The 17,548-nt window shown below is 39.3% G+C and overlaps 1 protein-coding gene across 2 annotated transcripts in view; it reads right to left on the reverse strand.

Annotated features, from left to right (window-relative positions):
- MCMBP (minichromosome maintenance complex binding protein) overlaps positions 1 to 15,197 on the reverse strand; it is a 63,600-nt gene extending 48,403 nt beyond the window's left edge. For both annotated transcript variants that reach the window (XM_082601718.1, XM_082601717.1), the window contains exon 1: positions 14,847 to 15,197. In XM_082601718.1, the coding sequence (XP_082457844.1) occupies positions 14,847 to 14,904 (58 nt within the window). In that variant the 5' untranslated portion in view covers positions 14,905 to 15,197. The remainder of the gene's footprint in view (positions 1 to 14,846) is intronic.
- Between the last annotated feature and the right edge of the window lie 2,351 nt (positions 15,198 to 17,548).

Below are 17,548 nucleotides of genomic sequence, written 5' to 3' on the forward strand. Positions count from 1 at the left end.
GGGTCCTTAAAAGTGGTAGGAGGCAGAAGAGGAAGCCTGAGTAAGAAGATGTGAGAAAACCTTGACCAGCTGTTGTTGGCTTTGAAGATGGAGGGGGACCACAACCCAAGAAATGTTGGCAAACTCTAGAAGCTGGGAAAAAGACAAGGAAGTAGATTCTACCCTAGAGCCTCCAGAAAGGAATGCAGTCCTGCTGACAACTTGATCTTATCCCAGTGAGACCCAAATCAGACTTCTGGCCTCCAGAACTGTAAGATAATAAATTTATGTAACAAATGCTGGAGAGGGTGTGGAGAAAAGGAAACCCTCCTACACTGCTGGTGAGAATGAAAGTTGGTGCAGCCACTATGGAAAACAGTATGGAGGTTCCTCAAAAAACTAAAAATAGAGTTACCATATGATCCAGCAACCCCAGTCCTGGGCATATATATGGACAAAACTATAATTCAAAAAGATACATGAACCCCTATATTCACAGCAGCACTATTCACAATAGCCAAGAAATGGAATCAACCTAAATATCCATCGACAGATGAATGGATAAAGAAGATGTGGTACATATATACAATGAAAACTACTTGACTATAAAAAAGAATGAAGTAATGCCATTTGCAGCAACATGGATGAACCTAGAGATTATCATACTAAGTGAAGTAAGACAGAGAAAGACAACTACCATATGACATCACTTATATGTGGAATCTAAAATATGACACAAATGAACTTACCTACAAAACAGAAACAGACTCATAGAGAACAGACTTGTGGTTGCCAAGGTGGAGGGGGGTGGAGGAGGGATGGATTGGGAGTTTGGGATTAGCAGATGTGAAACAGTATACATAGAATAGATAAACAACAAGGTCCTACTGTATAGCACAGGGAACTATATTCAATATCTTTTGTAAACCATAACAGAAAAGAATATAAAAAAGAATGTATATATATCTATATCTATATCTGAATCACTTTGCTATACAGCAGAAATTAACACAACATTGTAAATCAACTCTACTGTAATAAAAAAATTAATTTATGTTGTTTTAAACAACTAAATTTGTGGTTGTTACAAAAGAAATAGGAAATTAATAGGGTGTTTTTTAAGGAATTGGTAGATTTCATCCAAGTCGTTCAATTTATATCCATAGAGCTGTATTATTCTTTTCGTGTCTATACTATTCTTTCACATGTCCCTAATGGTATCTCCCATTTTGTTCCTGATGTCAGTAATCTTTGTCTTCCTTTTTTTTTTCTTTGCCAGTCTGAAGGTGCATATGAATTTTATTGATCTTTTTGGGTAAAAAAACAACAAAACGCCCAACGAGCTTTGGGTTTCACTGATTTTCTTTTTCTTCTGTTTTCAACTTCATTCATTTCTGCTCTATATTATTTCCTTTGTTCTGTATGATTTGGGTTTATTTTGCTCTTCTTTTCTAGTTTCATGAAGTATAAGCTTAAATTATTGGTTTGAGACCTTTCTTCTCTTCTAATAAATGCCCTTAAAGTCTCTCAGTATATCTTTGGCTTATCTCACAAATTTTGATATGTTGTGTTGTCATTTTCCTTTAGTTCAAAATATTTTAAAATTTCCCTTGTGACTTCTTTTTGATCCACAAATTGTTCAGAATGTTATTTTCACAAGTCTGAATTTCTTGTTATCCGTTACTGATTTCTATTCTAATTACATTATGGTCAGAGAACATACTTTGATGATTCCAATTCTCTTAGGTTTGTTAAATATTTGTTTTATGACTTAGGATGTGGTTTACCTTGGTGAATGAATGTTCCATGTGCACTTGAAAGGAATGTGTATTCTGCTGTTGTTAAGTAGAGGGTTCTACAATAGTGAGATCTATTTGACTGATGGTGTTCTATATCCTTGCTGCTTTTCTCTCCACTAGTTCTGGTACAGTTCTGAGAAGAGTAGTAGCATGTCTGACTATAATTGCAGACTTGTCTATTTCTCCTTCTAGTTCTGTCAGTTTCTGCTTGTATTTTGAAACTCTTGCTAAGTGTATTTACATTTAGGTCTTCTTGGTGAATTGACTATTTTATCATTATGTAATGCGCCTCTTATTCTCTTCTCACACAAACTTTCCTAAAAATAATTTAAAATTTAATAAAGAGGTAGACACAGGATCCAAGAAACAACAGAATTCATGAACGCAATGGAAAAAAAAATCCCAGTATGAAAACTAAGCAACAAACCTAAAAAGCAACTGACACAAATTAAAGGAGTGATTCAACAGGCTCATTAAAGAACATCCACGAAAAGATAACAGTCTGGAGTAAAAAAATGATGTGAATAAAATGCTGGGAGAACTTAGTGAAAATGATGTCAAAATTCTCTTCAATGGGGAGAAAATGCAATAATACAAATATAAGTAAATTAAATTTTAACACACTACTGCTTAAGAAAATAAGATACATACATACCTGACAACATAGCCTCAAAAACACATAAAGCAACAACTTTCAAAACTAAAGAGAAAAAAAATAAAACAGCAATCACAATTAGACTTTTCCACAGCTCTCTCAGAAACATAAATTAAGCATAAAACACAAAAACAAATAATATAGCAAATATGAATAAGTAATAAGTTCTCTAATAAATATATAAATATCCAAACAGAGAGTGTATTTTTTAAGTACACAGGACATTCACAAAAAGTTCTATGTACTAGCCACGAAGGAAACCTCAATAGATATGAAACATACAATATGTTTTCTGACCAAAATGTGACAAGGTAAGAACTCAATAACAAAAGGAAAGCTTAAAACAACTGCATCCTCATGTCCTTGATGATTTAAGAAAAAACAAATAAACTTATACTATTAAAAAATCCTCAGTTTAGAAAGGAATATGGAGTGATAATTATCAAATACTCCTGGATGACAAAGAAAGCTGTACAGGTTAATATCTGTGGGCTACTAAGTGGTGTTTAGGAAGAAAGTTACAGATTTTAACACATTAATCAAATACCAAGAGAGAATGGAAATAGATGAGTTTATTAGCATTCAAGTTAAGAAACTAAAAAAAGAGCAATAGGGACTTCCCTGGTGGCGCAGTGGTTAAGAATCCGCCTGCCAATTCAGGGGACACGGGTTTGAGCCCTGGTCCGGGAAGATCCAACATACCGCAGAGCAACTAAGCCCGTGCACCACAACTACTGAGTCTGCGCTCTAGAGCCTGTGAGCCACAACTACTGAGCCCACTTGCCACAATTACTGAAGCCCGTGCGCCTAGAGCCCCCGCTCCATGACAAGAGAAGCCACCACAATGAGAAGCCTGTGCACCGCAACAAAGAGCAGCCCCTGCTCACCACAACTAGAGAAAGCCCGCACGCAGCAACAAAGACCCAATGCAGCCAAAAAATAAATTAATTTAAAAGAAAAAAATTTTTAATTAAAAAAAAGAGCAATAGAACAAACCAAAGAGTAAGAAAGGAAATAAAGCTAAGGGCAGACATCAATGGAATGGAGAACAAAAACACCAATACAAATGATTAATATTAAGACAGACAAATTTTCTGGCATGCCTGTACAGGAGAAAAAGATAAAAAGAAAAATAAAATATACAAATAAATAAAAAGAACAGGATACAAATAAGACACAAAACTATAAGGAAAAAATAACAAAACTTTAAAAGGAGAAATGCTATAAATACTAAAAACTATATACAATATCATGAAGTATGAACTAATAATTTTGAAAGTTCAGATAAAATGGATAGATTTCTGAAAAAATACAAGTTGCCAAAATTGGCACCAGATTAGAAGACTGAGTTCTTATTTTTATCACAATTTGGTCAAAAAAAAATTGTAGGTCCGATATCAATGAGAGAAACAAAAAAAAAAAACAGTAGCTAATCCTTCCTCCCAATCCCATGAAGTCCCAAGTCCAGAAAACTCTGCAGTTTCAGGACAACTTCACAAAAGATAAAGAAGCAAAACTCCTATATAAACTATTAACTTCTGAATCCAATGGAATATATATTTAAAAAATCATGTTCAAGCAGTACTTTTATCCCAATAATGCAAAACAGTTTGTTATTAGAAAATCTATTAGTGTAATCTGCCACATTAAAAGATTAAAGAAAAAAAAATGACCTTCTTGGGGGATACAGAACCAAGCATCTGATGAAGTCCAAGATCTATTTTATTATGAAAAACTGTAAATTATCGCTTGATACTAAACCTTGGGGTTTAAGAGAAATGATTTGACCTTGTTCTTAAAAGACTATTCTTAAACCAAAATAATTTAATGATAAGATTGTACTTCAGCTTACTTATTTATACATGGTAGTTTGTACCTCTTAATCTCCTACCCCCATTTTGTCGCTCCTTCCTTCCTCCTCCCCACTGGTAACCACTAGTTTGCTCTCTATATCCATGTATTTCTTTTTGGTTATATTCAGTAGTTCATTTACTCTGATTTTTAACCTTTCTAACATGATCAGACAAAGCACAAATTATAGTCACATACAGAATATAAATATTATCAACTTTGGTAATATACAATGACTGACACAAATTGGGTAGAAGCAATGGAGGGCAGTAAAGAGACACTAATTTCCTCAGTGAAAGACTTGAATTAGTATCTAAAATTGTTGGAGGAAAAAAGAACATGCCTGTAAATCTAAAAGGAAAGCAACAGAAGCATTAAAAATAGTATAAGTGAGAAGAAACCAGAAGCTTTTCCACTAAGAACGGGAACAAGGTAAGGATGCCCCCTCTCTCACCACTCCTTTTCAACATGTTACTGGAGTCCTAGCTAATGCACTAAGACAAGGAAGGGAAATAAAGGTATATGGATAGGAAAAGGAAATAATAAAACTCTGTTTGCAGATGACATGATTTTCCATGTAGAATGCTCAAAAGAATCAACACAAAAACCCTCCTGGCACTAATAAGCTATTAAAACAAGGTTACAGAATGCAAGGCTAACATACAAAAGTCAATCACTTTTCCTATGTATTCCCAGTGAACAAGTAGAATTTGAATTAAAAACATAGTATCATTTGTAGTAGCATTCCCCAAAATTAAGTTCTTGGGTATAAATCTAACAAAATATGTATAAGATCTATAGGAGGAAAGCTACAAAACTCAAAAGAAATCAAAGAAGAACTCAATAAATGGAGAGACAGTCCATGTTCATGGAGAGGAAGACTCAATATTTTCAAGATGTTGGTTTTTCCCAACTTGATCTATACATTCAATGCAATTCCAATCAAATCCCAACAAGTTATTTTGTGCATACTGACAAACTGAATCTAAAGTTATAGAGAAGCAAGAGACCCAGAATGGCCAGCAATAGTGAAGAAGAACAAAGAACAAAGTTGGAGAACAAAGAACCCTTAAAACTCAATAAGAAAATGAACAACCCAATTAAGAAATGCGCCAAAGACCTGAACAGACACTGCACCAAAGAATGTATACATTGTGACCACCTAGAGGGGTAGAATAGGGAGGGTGGGAGGGAGACGCACTAGGGAGGAGATATGGGGATATATGTACATGTATAGCTGATCCATTTTGTTATAAAGCAGAAACTAACACACCACTGTCAAGCAATTATACTCCAATAAAGATATTTAAAAAAAAGAATATATACAGGTGGCAAATAAGCAAAAGATACACCACACTGTATGTCATTAGGGTAACGCAAATTAAAGCAACAATGAGCTACCTCTACACTCCAAAATCCAGGATACTAACAAATGCTGGAGAGGATGTGGAACAAGAGGAACTCTCATTCTTTGCTGGAGGGAATGCAAAATAGTACAGCAACTCTGGAAGACAGTTTGGCAGTTTCATATAAAACTAAACATACTCTACCCGTACCAATGGCACTCCGTGGTACTTATCCAAAGGAGTTGAAAACTTATGTCCACAAAAAACCTATACACAAATGTTTATAGCAGTTTTTACTTGTAACTGCCAAAACTTAGAAGCAAGTAAGATGTCCTCCACTAGGTGAATGGATAAGTAAATTGTGGTATACCCAGACAATGGAATGTAGTGCCAAAAAGAAATGTACTTATCAAGCTAGGAAAACACATGGAGGAAACTTAAATGCATATCACAAGTGAATGGAGCCGATCTGAAAAAGCTACATAGTATATGATTCCAACTATATAACATTCTGGAAAAGGCAAAAAAAAAAGCTATGGAGACAGTAAAAAAACAGATCAGTGGTTGCCAGGGGTTAGAGGGGAGAGGACGATTAACAGGCAGAGCGCAGAGGATTTTTAGGGCACGGAAACTATCCTGTATGCTACTATGATGAATGCATGTATGTACATATCATTATACATTTGTCCAAAGCGACAGAATATACACCACCAAGAATGAACCATAATGTAAACTATGGACTTTGGGTGATAACGATGTGTCAGTGTAGGTTCACCAATTGTAACAAATGTACCACCCTGGTAGTAGATGTTGGTAACAGGGAGGGGGCTATGCATGTGTGGGGCAGGAGGTATTTGGGAAATCTCTGTCTTCTGCTCAATTTTGTGGTGAACTTAAAACAGCTCTAAAGAAGTCTTCAAAAACGAGGATGGGGGGAAAAGTACACATTGAGACTCAAATGGAAGTAAAACATATATTGTTTAGAATAATGGTTGTAAATTATAAATTTTACCAAAGTATAGTAGCTAATGTTTAGTGAACACTTAAAAGACTGTGCCAGGCACTATTCTAAGCACTTTATATGCATTATCTCATTTAATCCTTTTAACAGGCTTAAGAAATGGATTCTCTTATTAGTCCCATTTTACAGATGATAAAATTGAGGTAAAGAAAGGTTCATTAATTTGACATGTTCACACTCAAAGTTAGGAAGTAAGAGGGGCCAAGCAGTGACCTACTACAGAAGTGGTAGGAGTAGTCTACCCTAAGTGCTAGCAATAAGAGATACATTTCCTGCAGAGAATTTCAAAATAATAAAACCAACTAAAATTCATTCTGCTTCTACCATCACTCTGAATTGGCAATTCTAAACAATGTCAGTGATAAAATATTCTTCCTTGGAAAATCTTTTGTTGGTATTGATCCCAAACAATTGTGGGAACGCAACTAAAACTACTGCTGAGTTTTAGTAATATATGTGGTAGTGTCAAATTAGCACATTTTTACTACTTAACCTTTAATGAATATTGCATTCTACATAGAAGTTAATTTGAAGAATCCTCAGTTACACACTTGGCTCCCAACACAGACACAGCTACATGAATATGTTTGGATAGTAAACTTCTAAGTGGTACACAACAGTCCAAACTTGGTTAGAGCAGTTAGTCTCCCCCAAGCCCTGTGGTACTCTAGAGTCCTACATGTATACAAAAGATTTTAAATAAACAAACAATAACCCAGTGATTGTAAAGATGAAGAAGGAGAACTTGAGTTACTTCAATTCTATCTTCCATGGGACAACTTGATGGAATTGTTGTGTTTAATAAATCAGTGAAACAGTGAGAAGTGAGAGGTGCAGTAGGCGCAAATTTTACTCATACGTGAAAATTTTACTGAATCTGAATCATATCTTAAAATTGAAATGTATTTTTCTTAAATGTCTATTTGTTTTAAAGCTAAAGAATGAATTATGAAAATATGTTAGTAACATCAGTGGAAAGATTTGGTATCTCTCTAATTTGTGTCTTTTGCAGATGTTTCAGTTTTATCAAAATTCACTTATTAGTCATCGGACAATTCTTTATATAAAATATTATTATATCAAATATATATCAAATATATATATCAAATATATATCAAAATATTATATCAATATATATATTTATATCAAACTATTATATCAAACTATATCAAACTTATATAAAATATTATTATATCAAACTATTATAACTAAAAGACCAAAATTCAAACTATTAGGTAGGTATAAATACTACCAAGTAAACAGTTGAGTTTTGTCTGCAGAAACTTGATAAGTTATTCTTAATACAAAGAGTTCATTAATTATACAATTAATACAAACTTATTCAAATCTAAAGTGTGGTACCCATACCAACATGAAACAACATCAACATAACAGAACTCAACAACAAGAAAAAATTCTAAAATGGGCAGGGAGAAGTTGATAGAAGCAATGTCTAGATCTATTTTGAAAATATGTAATTACCTTAAGCACTGCATACAGCTTTATTTCATGATTATTACTGAAAATAATTCTGTAGTATAAAGAAGGGAGGTATTAAAAAATGATTATAGACACATATCCTGGGTATGGCCCTGTAGTTAAGAAGCAGTCTGGCTCTAGAATCTGTAATCTTTTTTTTGTTTGTTTTTTGTTTTAACATCTTTATTAGAGTATAACTGCTTTACAATGGTGTGTTAGTTTCTGCTTTATAACAAAGTGAATCAGCTATACATATACATATATCCCCATATCTCCTCCCTCTTGCGTCTCCCTCCCACCCTCCCTATTCCATAGAATCTGTGATCTTTACTATTCTCTATTACCAAAAGAACTAAACACACTACAGATTCAATGCAATCGCTATCAAAATGCCAACTGCTTTTTTTTTGCAGCAATGACAGACTGATCCTAAATTCATATGGAAAAACAAGGGATTCTGAAGAGCCAAGATAATCTTTAAAAAAAAAAAAAAAGGAACAAATTTGGAGGACTCACACATCACTTCAAAACTTACTACAGGGCTTCCCTGCTGGCGCGGTGGTTGAGAATCTGCCTGCCAATGCAGGGGACACGGGTTCGAGCCCTGGTTTGGGAAGATCCCACATGCCGTGGAGCAACTAGGCCCGTGAGCCACATCTACTGAGCCTGCGCCATCTGGAGCCTGTGCTCCGCCAACAAGAGAGGCTGCGATAGTGAAGAAGTCGGCGCACCGCGATGAAGAGTGGCCCCCGCTTGCCGCAACTGGAGAAAGCCCTCACAAAAAAACGAAGACCCAACACAGCCAAAAATTAAAATAAAATAAAATAAAGAATTATTCTGCAAAAAAAAAAAAATTTACTACAAACCTACAGTAATCAAGATAACATAGTACTGGCAGAAGGGTAAACATATAGATCAATGGAATGAAATTGAGAGTTCAGAAATAAAGCTATACATCTATGGTCAACTGATACACACACATACACATTTTTTAAACAAAGTTGCCAAACCCATTCAGTAGGGGAAGAATAGTCTTTTCAACAAACAGTGCTGTGGGGCTTCCAGATTGGTGAACACAACCACATACTGAAAGGATAGCGCACCCAAGTTCCATGGAGACAGAAGCTCTTCCACAAGGGACCCTTCCACACCTTGCCCTATGTACCTCTTCATCTGCATCCTTTATGATATCCTTCAAAATAAACTGGTAAATGTTAAAACACACACACACACACACACAAGGTGCTGGGACAACTAGATATCCACATGCTAAAGAATGAATTCGGATCCCTAACTCATACCATATACAAAAATTAATTCAAAATGGATCCAAGGGCTTCCCTGGTGGCGCAGTGGTTGAGAGCCCACCTGCCGATGCAGGGGACACGAGTTCGTGCCCCAATCCAGGAGGATCCCACATGCCGCGGAGCGGCTGGGCCCGTGAGCCATGGCCGCTGAGCCTGCGCTTCCGGAGCCTGCGCTCCACAATGGAAGAGGCCACAACAAACAGTGAGAGGCCCGTGTACCACAAAAAAAAAAAAAAAAAAAAAAAAAAAAAAAAAAAAATGGATCCAAGGCCTCAATGTAAGGAGCTAAAACTTAAAAATTGTTAGAAAGAACATAGGTGTTAATCTTTGTGACCTTGCATCAGACAATGGTTTCCTAAATATGACACCAAAAGCATAAGCAACTAAAGGAAAAAGAGATAAACTGGACATCATCAAAATTAAAAATTTGCATCAGAAGACACTATCAAGAAAGTGAAAAGACAATTTATAGAATGGTAGAAAATATTTCCAAATCATATATCTGATAAGGGTCTAATATTCAGAATATATAAAGAACTCTTATAACTCAACAGTAAAAGACAAAACCCCAATTTAAAATCTGCAAAGGGGAATTCCCTGGCAGTCCAGTGGTTAGGGGCTCTGTGCTTTCACTGCCGAGGGCACAGGCTCAATCCCTGGTCGGGAAACTAAGATCCTGCAAGCTGCGTGGCATGGCCAAGAAAAATAAAAATATCAATAAAAACCTGCAAAGAACTTGAAGAGACAATTCTCCAAATGAGATCTATAAATGGCCTATATGTATATGAAAAGACACTATTATACTATTATTATTACAGTAATATAAATCAAAATCACAACGAGATACCAGTTCACCCCCGTTAGGATGGCTATTACTAATAAAACAGATCATAACAAGTGTTGGAAGTGGACTGGAGAAACTGGGACCCTCATACATTGCTGGTGGAAGTGTACAATGGTGCACACACTTTGGGAAAAAGTTCCAGCATAAAATTACCAGGTGGCCCAGCCATCCCACTCTGAGGCATATTCCCAAGAGAACTGAAAACATATATCCACACAAAACCTTGTACATGAATGTTTATAGCAGCACTATTCACAATAGCCAAGTGTTCACCTATGGATAAATGAATCAACAAAATATGGTATATCCATACTATGGAATATTAGTTTTGGTCATAAAAAGGAACACAGTACTGATACATGCTCCAACATAGATGAACCTCGGTAACATTATGCTAAGTTAAAGAAACCAGACACAAAAGGCCACAAGTTATGAGTCCATTTATATGAAATGTCCAGATTAGGTAAACCATAGACAGAAGTAAATTAGTGGTTGCAAGAGGAGGGAGGAGGGGGCAACTGGGAGTGGCTGCTAACAGATATGGGGCTTCTTTCTGGGCTGATGGAAACGATGTGGTGATAAACTGTACTCACAGTGAACATAATAAAAGCCACTGAACTGTACATTTTAAAACAGTGAATTTTATGTTATATCTCAATGAAGAAAAAAGAACTGTACTCGGAAACAGTTAAAACTGGTGACCTCAGTGGGAGAAGAGCAGTATACTTCTACTCTTCATTGAATACTATCATGCCGGCTGTTTTAAACCCCATTCAAGTTATTATTCAATAATTTTAAAATTCATATATGTACATGTATATATATCTCCACATATGCACATGTATAGATATATATGTATTTATGCTTTTGCCACAGCTGCCCAATCCATTCTTCTTCCCTGAGAACGTCCCCCACTGCTGAGGTATGGGTCTCAATAGTTACGACTATCCTACATAACACTGCCCCGGCCATAGCTGACTAGTGGACCCCTGACTCCATGGTGGGCCAATCAAATTCTCTAACCCTGGAATCTGGGATTAAGATAAAGATGCTAGCTCGAGTGGGTTGGAACTGACAGGCGAAACTGGGAGCTGTGGAATAGAGAAAGATAAAGTTTACGTGCAGAGATGAACATAGCCTAAGGGAGAAAAACTGCGAAGCGCTGCTTGGTTGGATTCCTGCTAGTTTTCCAATTCCATTCAGTAGTCTCTTGGGATACCAAGCCACGCTCCCTGCCTTTGGGTTTTATAGCCTTATAACAAATCATTTTTTTTCAGTGGTCTAACAAGGGCCAGGTGGTAGGAGAGATCGAAGGTGGGTACAGACAAAAGGGGGTGAACTGTCAGTACAGAGTCATGGTGACAATAAAAAAGCAGACAGACTTTTAGATGATTTTATTATTGCTTTAAATTCTCTAAAATGCTAGTGATAAAATACTACTCCTTTCCCTCCTCCACACACCAATGTCCTTTTTTTCATGAGCTAGTCTAGTTCTAGCTCTGTTAGATATGACCAAAGTGCCTTGAATATAATCAAAACTAATGATCTTGACCCAACCAGCAATCTGAAGAGTACATAAAGAATCAGTTGATAAGCATTCCTACTTTTCTGAAATTAACAGCAGTTATTAATTCAAGTGAAAAAAACTCCTTCTTTAAAATAAAAAATGATTAAAAGAAAAAGAAGTATACAAAACTTTTTCTCATCTAAGATTCCTGCTTTTGTTTAAGGGAAGCAATTTAATATGGGTCAGTAAATGAACAATCACTGTGGGGACTGAACCATCAGCATTATGCACATAACAGAGCCCAATAAAATATTCCTAAATCTTAAGCCTTTGGACCTCAAGATTCTACATATAAAATCTTTTAGAAACTGGTACAGAAACATAAAAGGCATTTTATGAAGGCTTATAGGAAAAAATTTACATACGAACAATTGTAATATGGCAGATACAAATTCAAAATATGGATTGGTTCACAAAGATGAATTATGATTCATACAGTTATGATTGGCCTCTAAGAGAATTTCAAAGTTTCTTATCCAAACCAAGAAAAAAGAATTAGGATTTGCATGTGAGAGTAACTCATACCTGGTACGATCACATCGCATTCTCTGAACCAATACAATGTCCACCAGGACTGTCCTTAGTTTAGATTTGTGGTCACAGTAACCACCACAGTTTATACCATTTCTGATTGATTAATCAGTCTTTCCACTGCCTCTCCTCAGCAAATGTTCACGGAGCCCTTCTGATGTACAGGTATATTCTAGGTGAATAAAGCACCTACATGCCCTGAATTCCTAGGGTTAAAATACGGCCGAGGAACCCAAGAAACAAGTGATTTCAATAACATGCTTTACAAGCTAATTTCCAGGCCACACAGGATCCCATAATTACATGCAGCAGGAGGTACCTAACTGAGGTTCCCAAAGGAAGAGTAAGATTTAGCCAGGAAAGTGGCCCTGGGAGAGGAAGTGGGGACCAGGCAAAGGAAACAGCCTATGCAGAAAGCCTAGAGGCAAGGTTCAAAATCAAAGAACTGAAAGAAGGTTCAATATGAGGGGGAATATAGTGATGAGGTCTGAGAGCTGGGCAGGGGCGGGGTCCAGAAGGCTTCATAAACCACAACAGATGGGCATTCCTTTTCTATCTGGGGGAAAGATGGATTCAAAACAATTTCCTACTAAACCAAAGAGTCTACAAGTTTAACACCTCACTTACTTCTCACACAAACATACCTGTAAATGCTGTTATGATAAAGTTATTCAATATATTCACAGTGATAGGAAAATATAGCAAAAATATATACTATACATCAGAACAGCTTCTACAAAAACATCATGACTGTAAGTATTAGTTGTTTTCTCTGTAAGACACAACCTGTATGAGAATAAGACATTCTGGAGGGAAACACATCCACAAGGTCCAGGTTCCCACAACACTACACAAACTTTACAAAATACTGTGAAGCCAATATTTTATATCCAAATTACACCTTTTGTACTATAATGAGTCGTCTGCCTCTTAGGATCATACACGCAGGAGACAAAATCTGACACAAATACATTCAAATATATACCAAATATAAAATCATCTCATTGATCCAGCAAGACTAGGATAGGGGTATTTCTCATAAATAAATTTTCTAAACATCAATAACGGGAACTTCACCCTTTAAGCACCAAAACTTACTTTTGAAAGATTTTTCCTAAAAAGTATTTATGCCCCTGCACCCTCTTAAACCTACTGTGCAACTTAATCTTCACTCCACATTTTGGGGCCATTACTTTGGAAATCAATTATTAGTTCCAGTATTCATTACGAACATCAATCACTAGGATTCAGTGGAGAGATATATGCCCCTTCCTCAAAAGCACCCTTGATGGATATACAGTGATTCAAAAAAAAATTTTTTTTTAACATATGCATAGTTTTAAATTTCTTCTTTATCAGGTTGTCGGTGTTCACTGGCTACAGTCCGGTTGCCTATCCAGGCCTTCTTCTAATTTGCAGCTTCTAGTTGCAGCCTGGGAAACCAGCTAACTAAACTAGTTCAAATTATAAGGAAAATGAATGAAGATTTGCTGAGTGAGCCCTTCCTGCAAGAAGTACACACATTTTCTGCCATTGGTTTTGGCTACTGAGCTTCTTAATAGGCGTTCTCACTAATATCCCACAACGACTTAAGTGAGGAAGGCCACTCTACAAGTTTAAGTTACCTCCTGACACGTCAGGTGTTCTGATCTAACACACTGATTTCTGGTCAGGTTTGCGTCCACCACTCCTAAGCGCAAAAGACATGGGGGATGGGGCCAAAATGCCCAGTTAACTAACTGCAAACAAACCTAAATTTTCCGTAGCAGAAAAGTGGCATTAACAATAATTGCAGCTAAAATTTACTAAGCTTGCCTGCCACATTCTAAGCTCTTTCTATGTAGGAGCGCGTTTGAGTAGTTCAACATTTCTTGCTACCTCTGGCACAAGAGGAGATGGAGACCCGACTGGTTTTAAAGGCATCCTTAAAGAAAAATTAAGCTGTTAACACTAAATCTTATCTCGAAAAGAGAGGATGTGTGTAATACAGGAGTTAGAGCCAACTTCTGCTGCGAGGGAGCGAGTACTCCCCCGACACACCGGAAGTTTTGAAATATCCTGCAGGCTTCCCCCAGGCAAAATGCTTTTCCTTCACCCCATCTCCGCCGGCCCTCGCGAAGGTTCAAGGGCCCCTCCGAGCTCTGCCGCACGCGGGGCTCGGGCCGCCAGCAGGGCCAAGAAGGGAAGCGAGGCCGTCAATCACGGCCGCCCGCCCGCCCGCTCCTCGCGGCGTAACCTCGGCCGCTTGCTAATCGCGAATCGGGCAGGTGGGAGGCACCTGCGGCCGGGCCCGGGAAGCCGCATCCCGAAGTCCGCGGTGTGGAGCGCCGGCCGGCGCAGGCCCGGCTGGCCGTCTCGGCCGCGGGAGCCCTCGAGGTAGCCCCGCGTGGGGCCGCGCAGCGGGGCCGGGCCCGGGGCTCCGTCAACTCGGCGGGCCCCCCGGCCCTCCCCCGGCGCCGCCACTCACCGAAGAAGCCCTGCACGATCCCCAGCGGGTGGCTGAGCCAATCCTCCCCACAGGGCATCTCGCAGACGGGCCGGAGCCGGCGCGGCCCGGCGTCCCGAGCCGCTGCTCCTCTTCGCTAGCTCGGCCGCTTCTCGCCCGCGCCCTCCCACGCAGGGTGAGCCTCGCGGCGCGGGCCGCCCGGCCTCCCCGCGCCTCAGAGAAACAGCGGTTGTGACGGCAGCAGCGAGGCGCTGCCGGAGAGGGGCAGGCGGCGCGTACGGGCTCCCACCCGCCACTTTGCACAATGGCGGGAAATAGGCGCCGCCGACCGCGCTGCCTGCGACCTGGGTGGAGCTCGTGCGGGGAGGGGCGGCGGAAGCGCGCTGCGCGGTCCCGCGGCGGGGAGGCGGGGCGGGCCTGCTGGGGGGAGGGGGGAGGGGGCGGGCCGGGGAGGGGCGGGGCCGCGGCGGCGGGGCGGCCGCCATCTTAGAAACGGGCGAAAGGAAGGGCAGGCGCGGCTTCAGGATCCGGAGCCCGGCGTCGTGGGCCGAGGGAGGTGTTTTGCTGGGTGTCCCTCTGCAGGATCGAGCGGGGAAACTTCCGAGGTCCGGTTTATACATTTATAGTTCGAGCCCTTGCACACACAGGCTTTGCAACAGCCCAAAAGCACAAACCCAAAGAGACCTCAAAGTTATCGCTGGGCAAAATTAGAATGTAAAGCAGCCTTTGGTGTCCGCCCACCTCATGGCGTCCTCTTGGTGCCTTTTTTTTTTTTTTTTGCTGATGGCAACTCTTTTTTCTGATTTCCTGCCCGAAACCCTATGTAGTGACTTTCCGTCAGATGGATCAAGTCTTACCCCAGTGAGGAAGGTGTACATTTAGATAAGGGGGACTTTGAAAAACCCCAAGCTCCCTTTCTGTTATCCCAGGCACTGCAGAGGGAGTAGTTCCTAATTGAGAGGCAAGTTCATAACTGTGAAAACATACCCTGGCCTGTGTCTGCCTATAAGCTGGAAACAGCCGAGGAGCTTTGGCGAGGTTCCTACAGGACGTGTGTGTCAGGACACCCTCAGAATGAAGACGGTGGCATCAGCACACACAAAAGATCAAGTCAACAGTTACCTTTGAATGAGGAAATTTGGGAAATATGCAAGTTCTGTAATGAAACAGCCCCTAGGCCTGGAATATATCGGAGAAAATCCCAGTCTCATCAGCTGAAATACGGCGTATTAATGGAAGGATCTGAATGGAGTCTAGAAAGTGGGGAGCTGGAGAACCTGAACTCAGGTCTCAAGCCCTCCTTAGGGCAAAAGGGGTTATTTTGCATTTGTCACCGTGAACTGATTACATTCTGCACCCGGTATCCAGGGGTCAAGGTTGTTTGAATCCACAGATGTAGAAACTGCAGGTATAGAGCGCCACTCACCCAGGGCCACTGTTCTATGCCATTTTACATAAGGGACTTGAGCATCCGCAGATATCCGTGGGGTCCTGGAACCAACTCCTTGCAACTAATACCCAGGGATAACTATGACTGGCGTACTATATCATACATCTGGCTCTGGTGAGTTTGGGGGAGCTGTTTCAAATTTTTAGCATGACCACCACTTCATTCATTCATTCATTGAACAGAGGGGTTGCCAAGTCCCTGGTATTGAATGGAGAAACCCCCTCTCTAGCTTTGTGGCCAGTAATACACAAATTAAATATATGTCATGAACATCTGCTTTTATTTATTTATTAATTCATTTAACTTTGGCCGCACGGCAGGGCATGTGGGACCTTAGTTCCCCCACCAGGGATCGAACCCCTGCCCCCTGCATGGGAAGCACAGACTTTTAACCACTAGACCACCAGGGAACATCCCGGACATCTGCTTTTAAATTGTGATCATTTCAGATTTACTTTATATGAAATTGCAGCTGAATACCAGTTCAGCAGTGGCTAGGAACACTTAAGCTTTTGGTTTCTACCTCTGTATTCAGTGATTTGTAAGCAAACAATTGCTCAGATTTTACTTAAAGAGACACTGTGATTCTACTGAAATGTAATTACTTTATAATGTGAATAATTTCACCCTCTCATTTTCCTGTGGCAAGATGTTTTGACACTGCTAATAAGTAGTTATGAAAATGTAAAAGGCCAAGGGCAGGTCCATGAGAATACTTCTCTATGGCAAGTTTTCTCTTCCCACCACTGGTAATCACACTTCTGCCCCCACTGCAAGTCCATATTTTTAAGGAGGACGTTACGTAACCCTGTCTACAAGTAATTACCGAAGGCATTGGAAATACTGGGGTGAAAAAAGGGAGATACCATCCCTGCCTTCATGGTATGTACGGTTCAGTGAGAGACTTATTAATAAATAACTATTCATTTACAACCATGATAGGTGCCAGGCAAGAAAAAGTGAAGTTCTATAAGAGGAATGAACAGCACTATCTATTCTAGTGAGGGAGTCTTGTGGGGAAAGGATCCTTCAGGGATTTCTTGAACATGTGACATTTACACTAGGACTTGAAAGATAAATAAGAGTTAGCTAGGTGAAAAGTATGAGGGAAAAGTGTTCCAAGCCTTAAAGGGAGGAAAACAAAAGCTTGAAAAGAAAATTAAAAGAATCACAATTTATTGCATGACATGGCTATCAATAGTGTTTAAATAGCATAATAATGTTACAATTTGAATAGTAATCTAACCAACATTATAATTTTTAAAAATATTTT

The sequence above is a fragment of the Mesoplodon mirus genome, assembly GCF_964341445.2.
Source record: "Mesoplodon mirus genome assembly, chromosome: 2".
Taxonomy (NCBI): Eukaryota; Metazoa; Chordata; class Mammalia; order Artiodactyla; family Ziphiidae; genus Mesoplodon; species Mesoplodon mirus.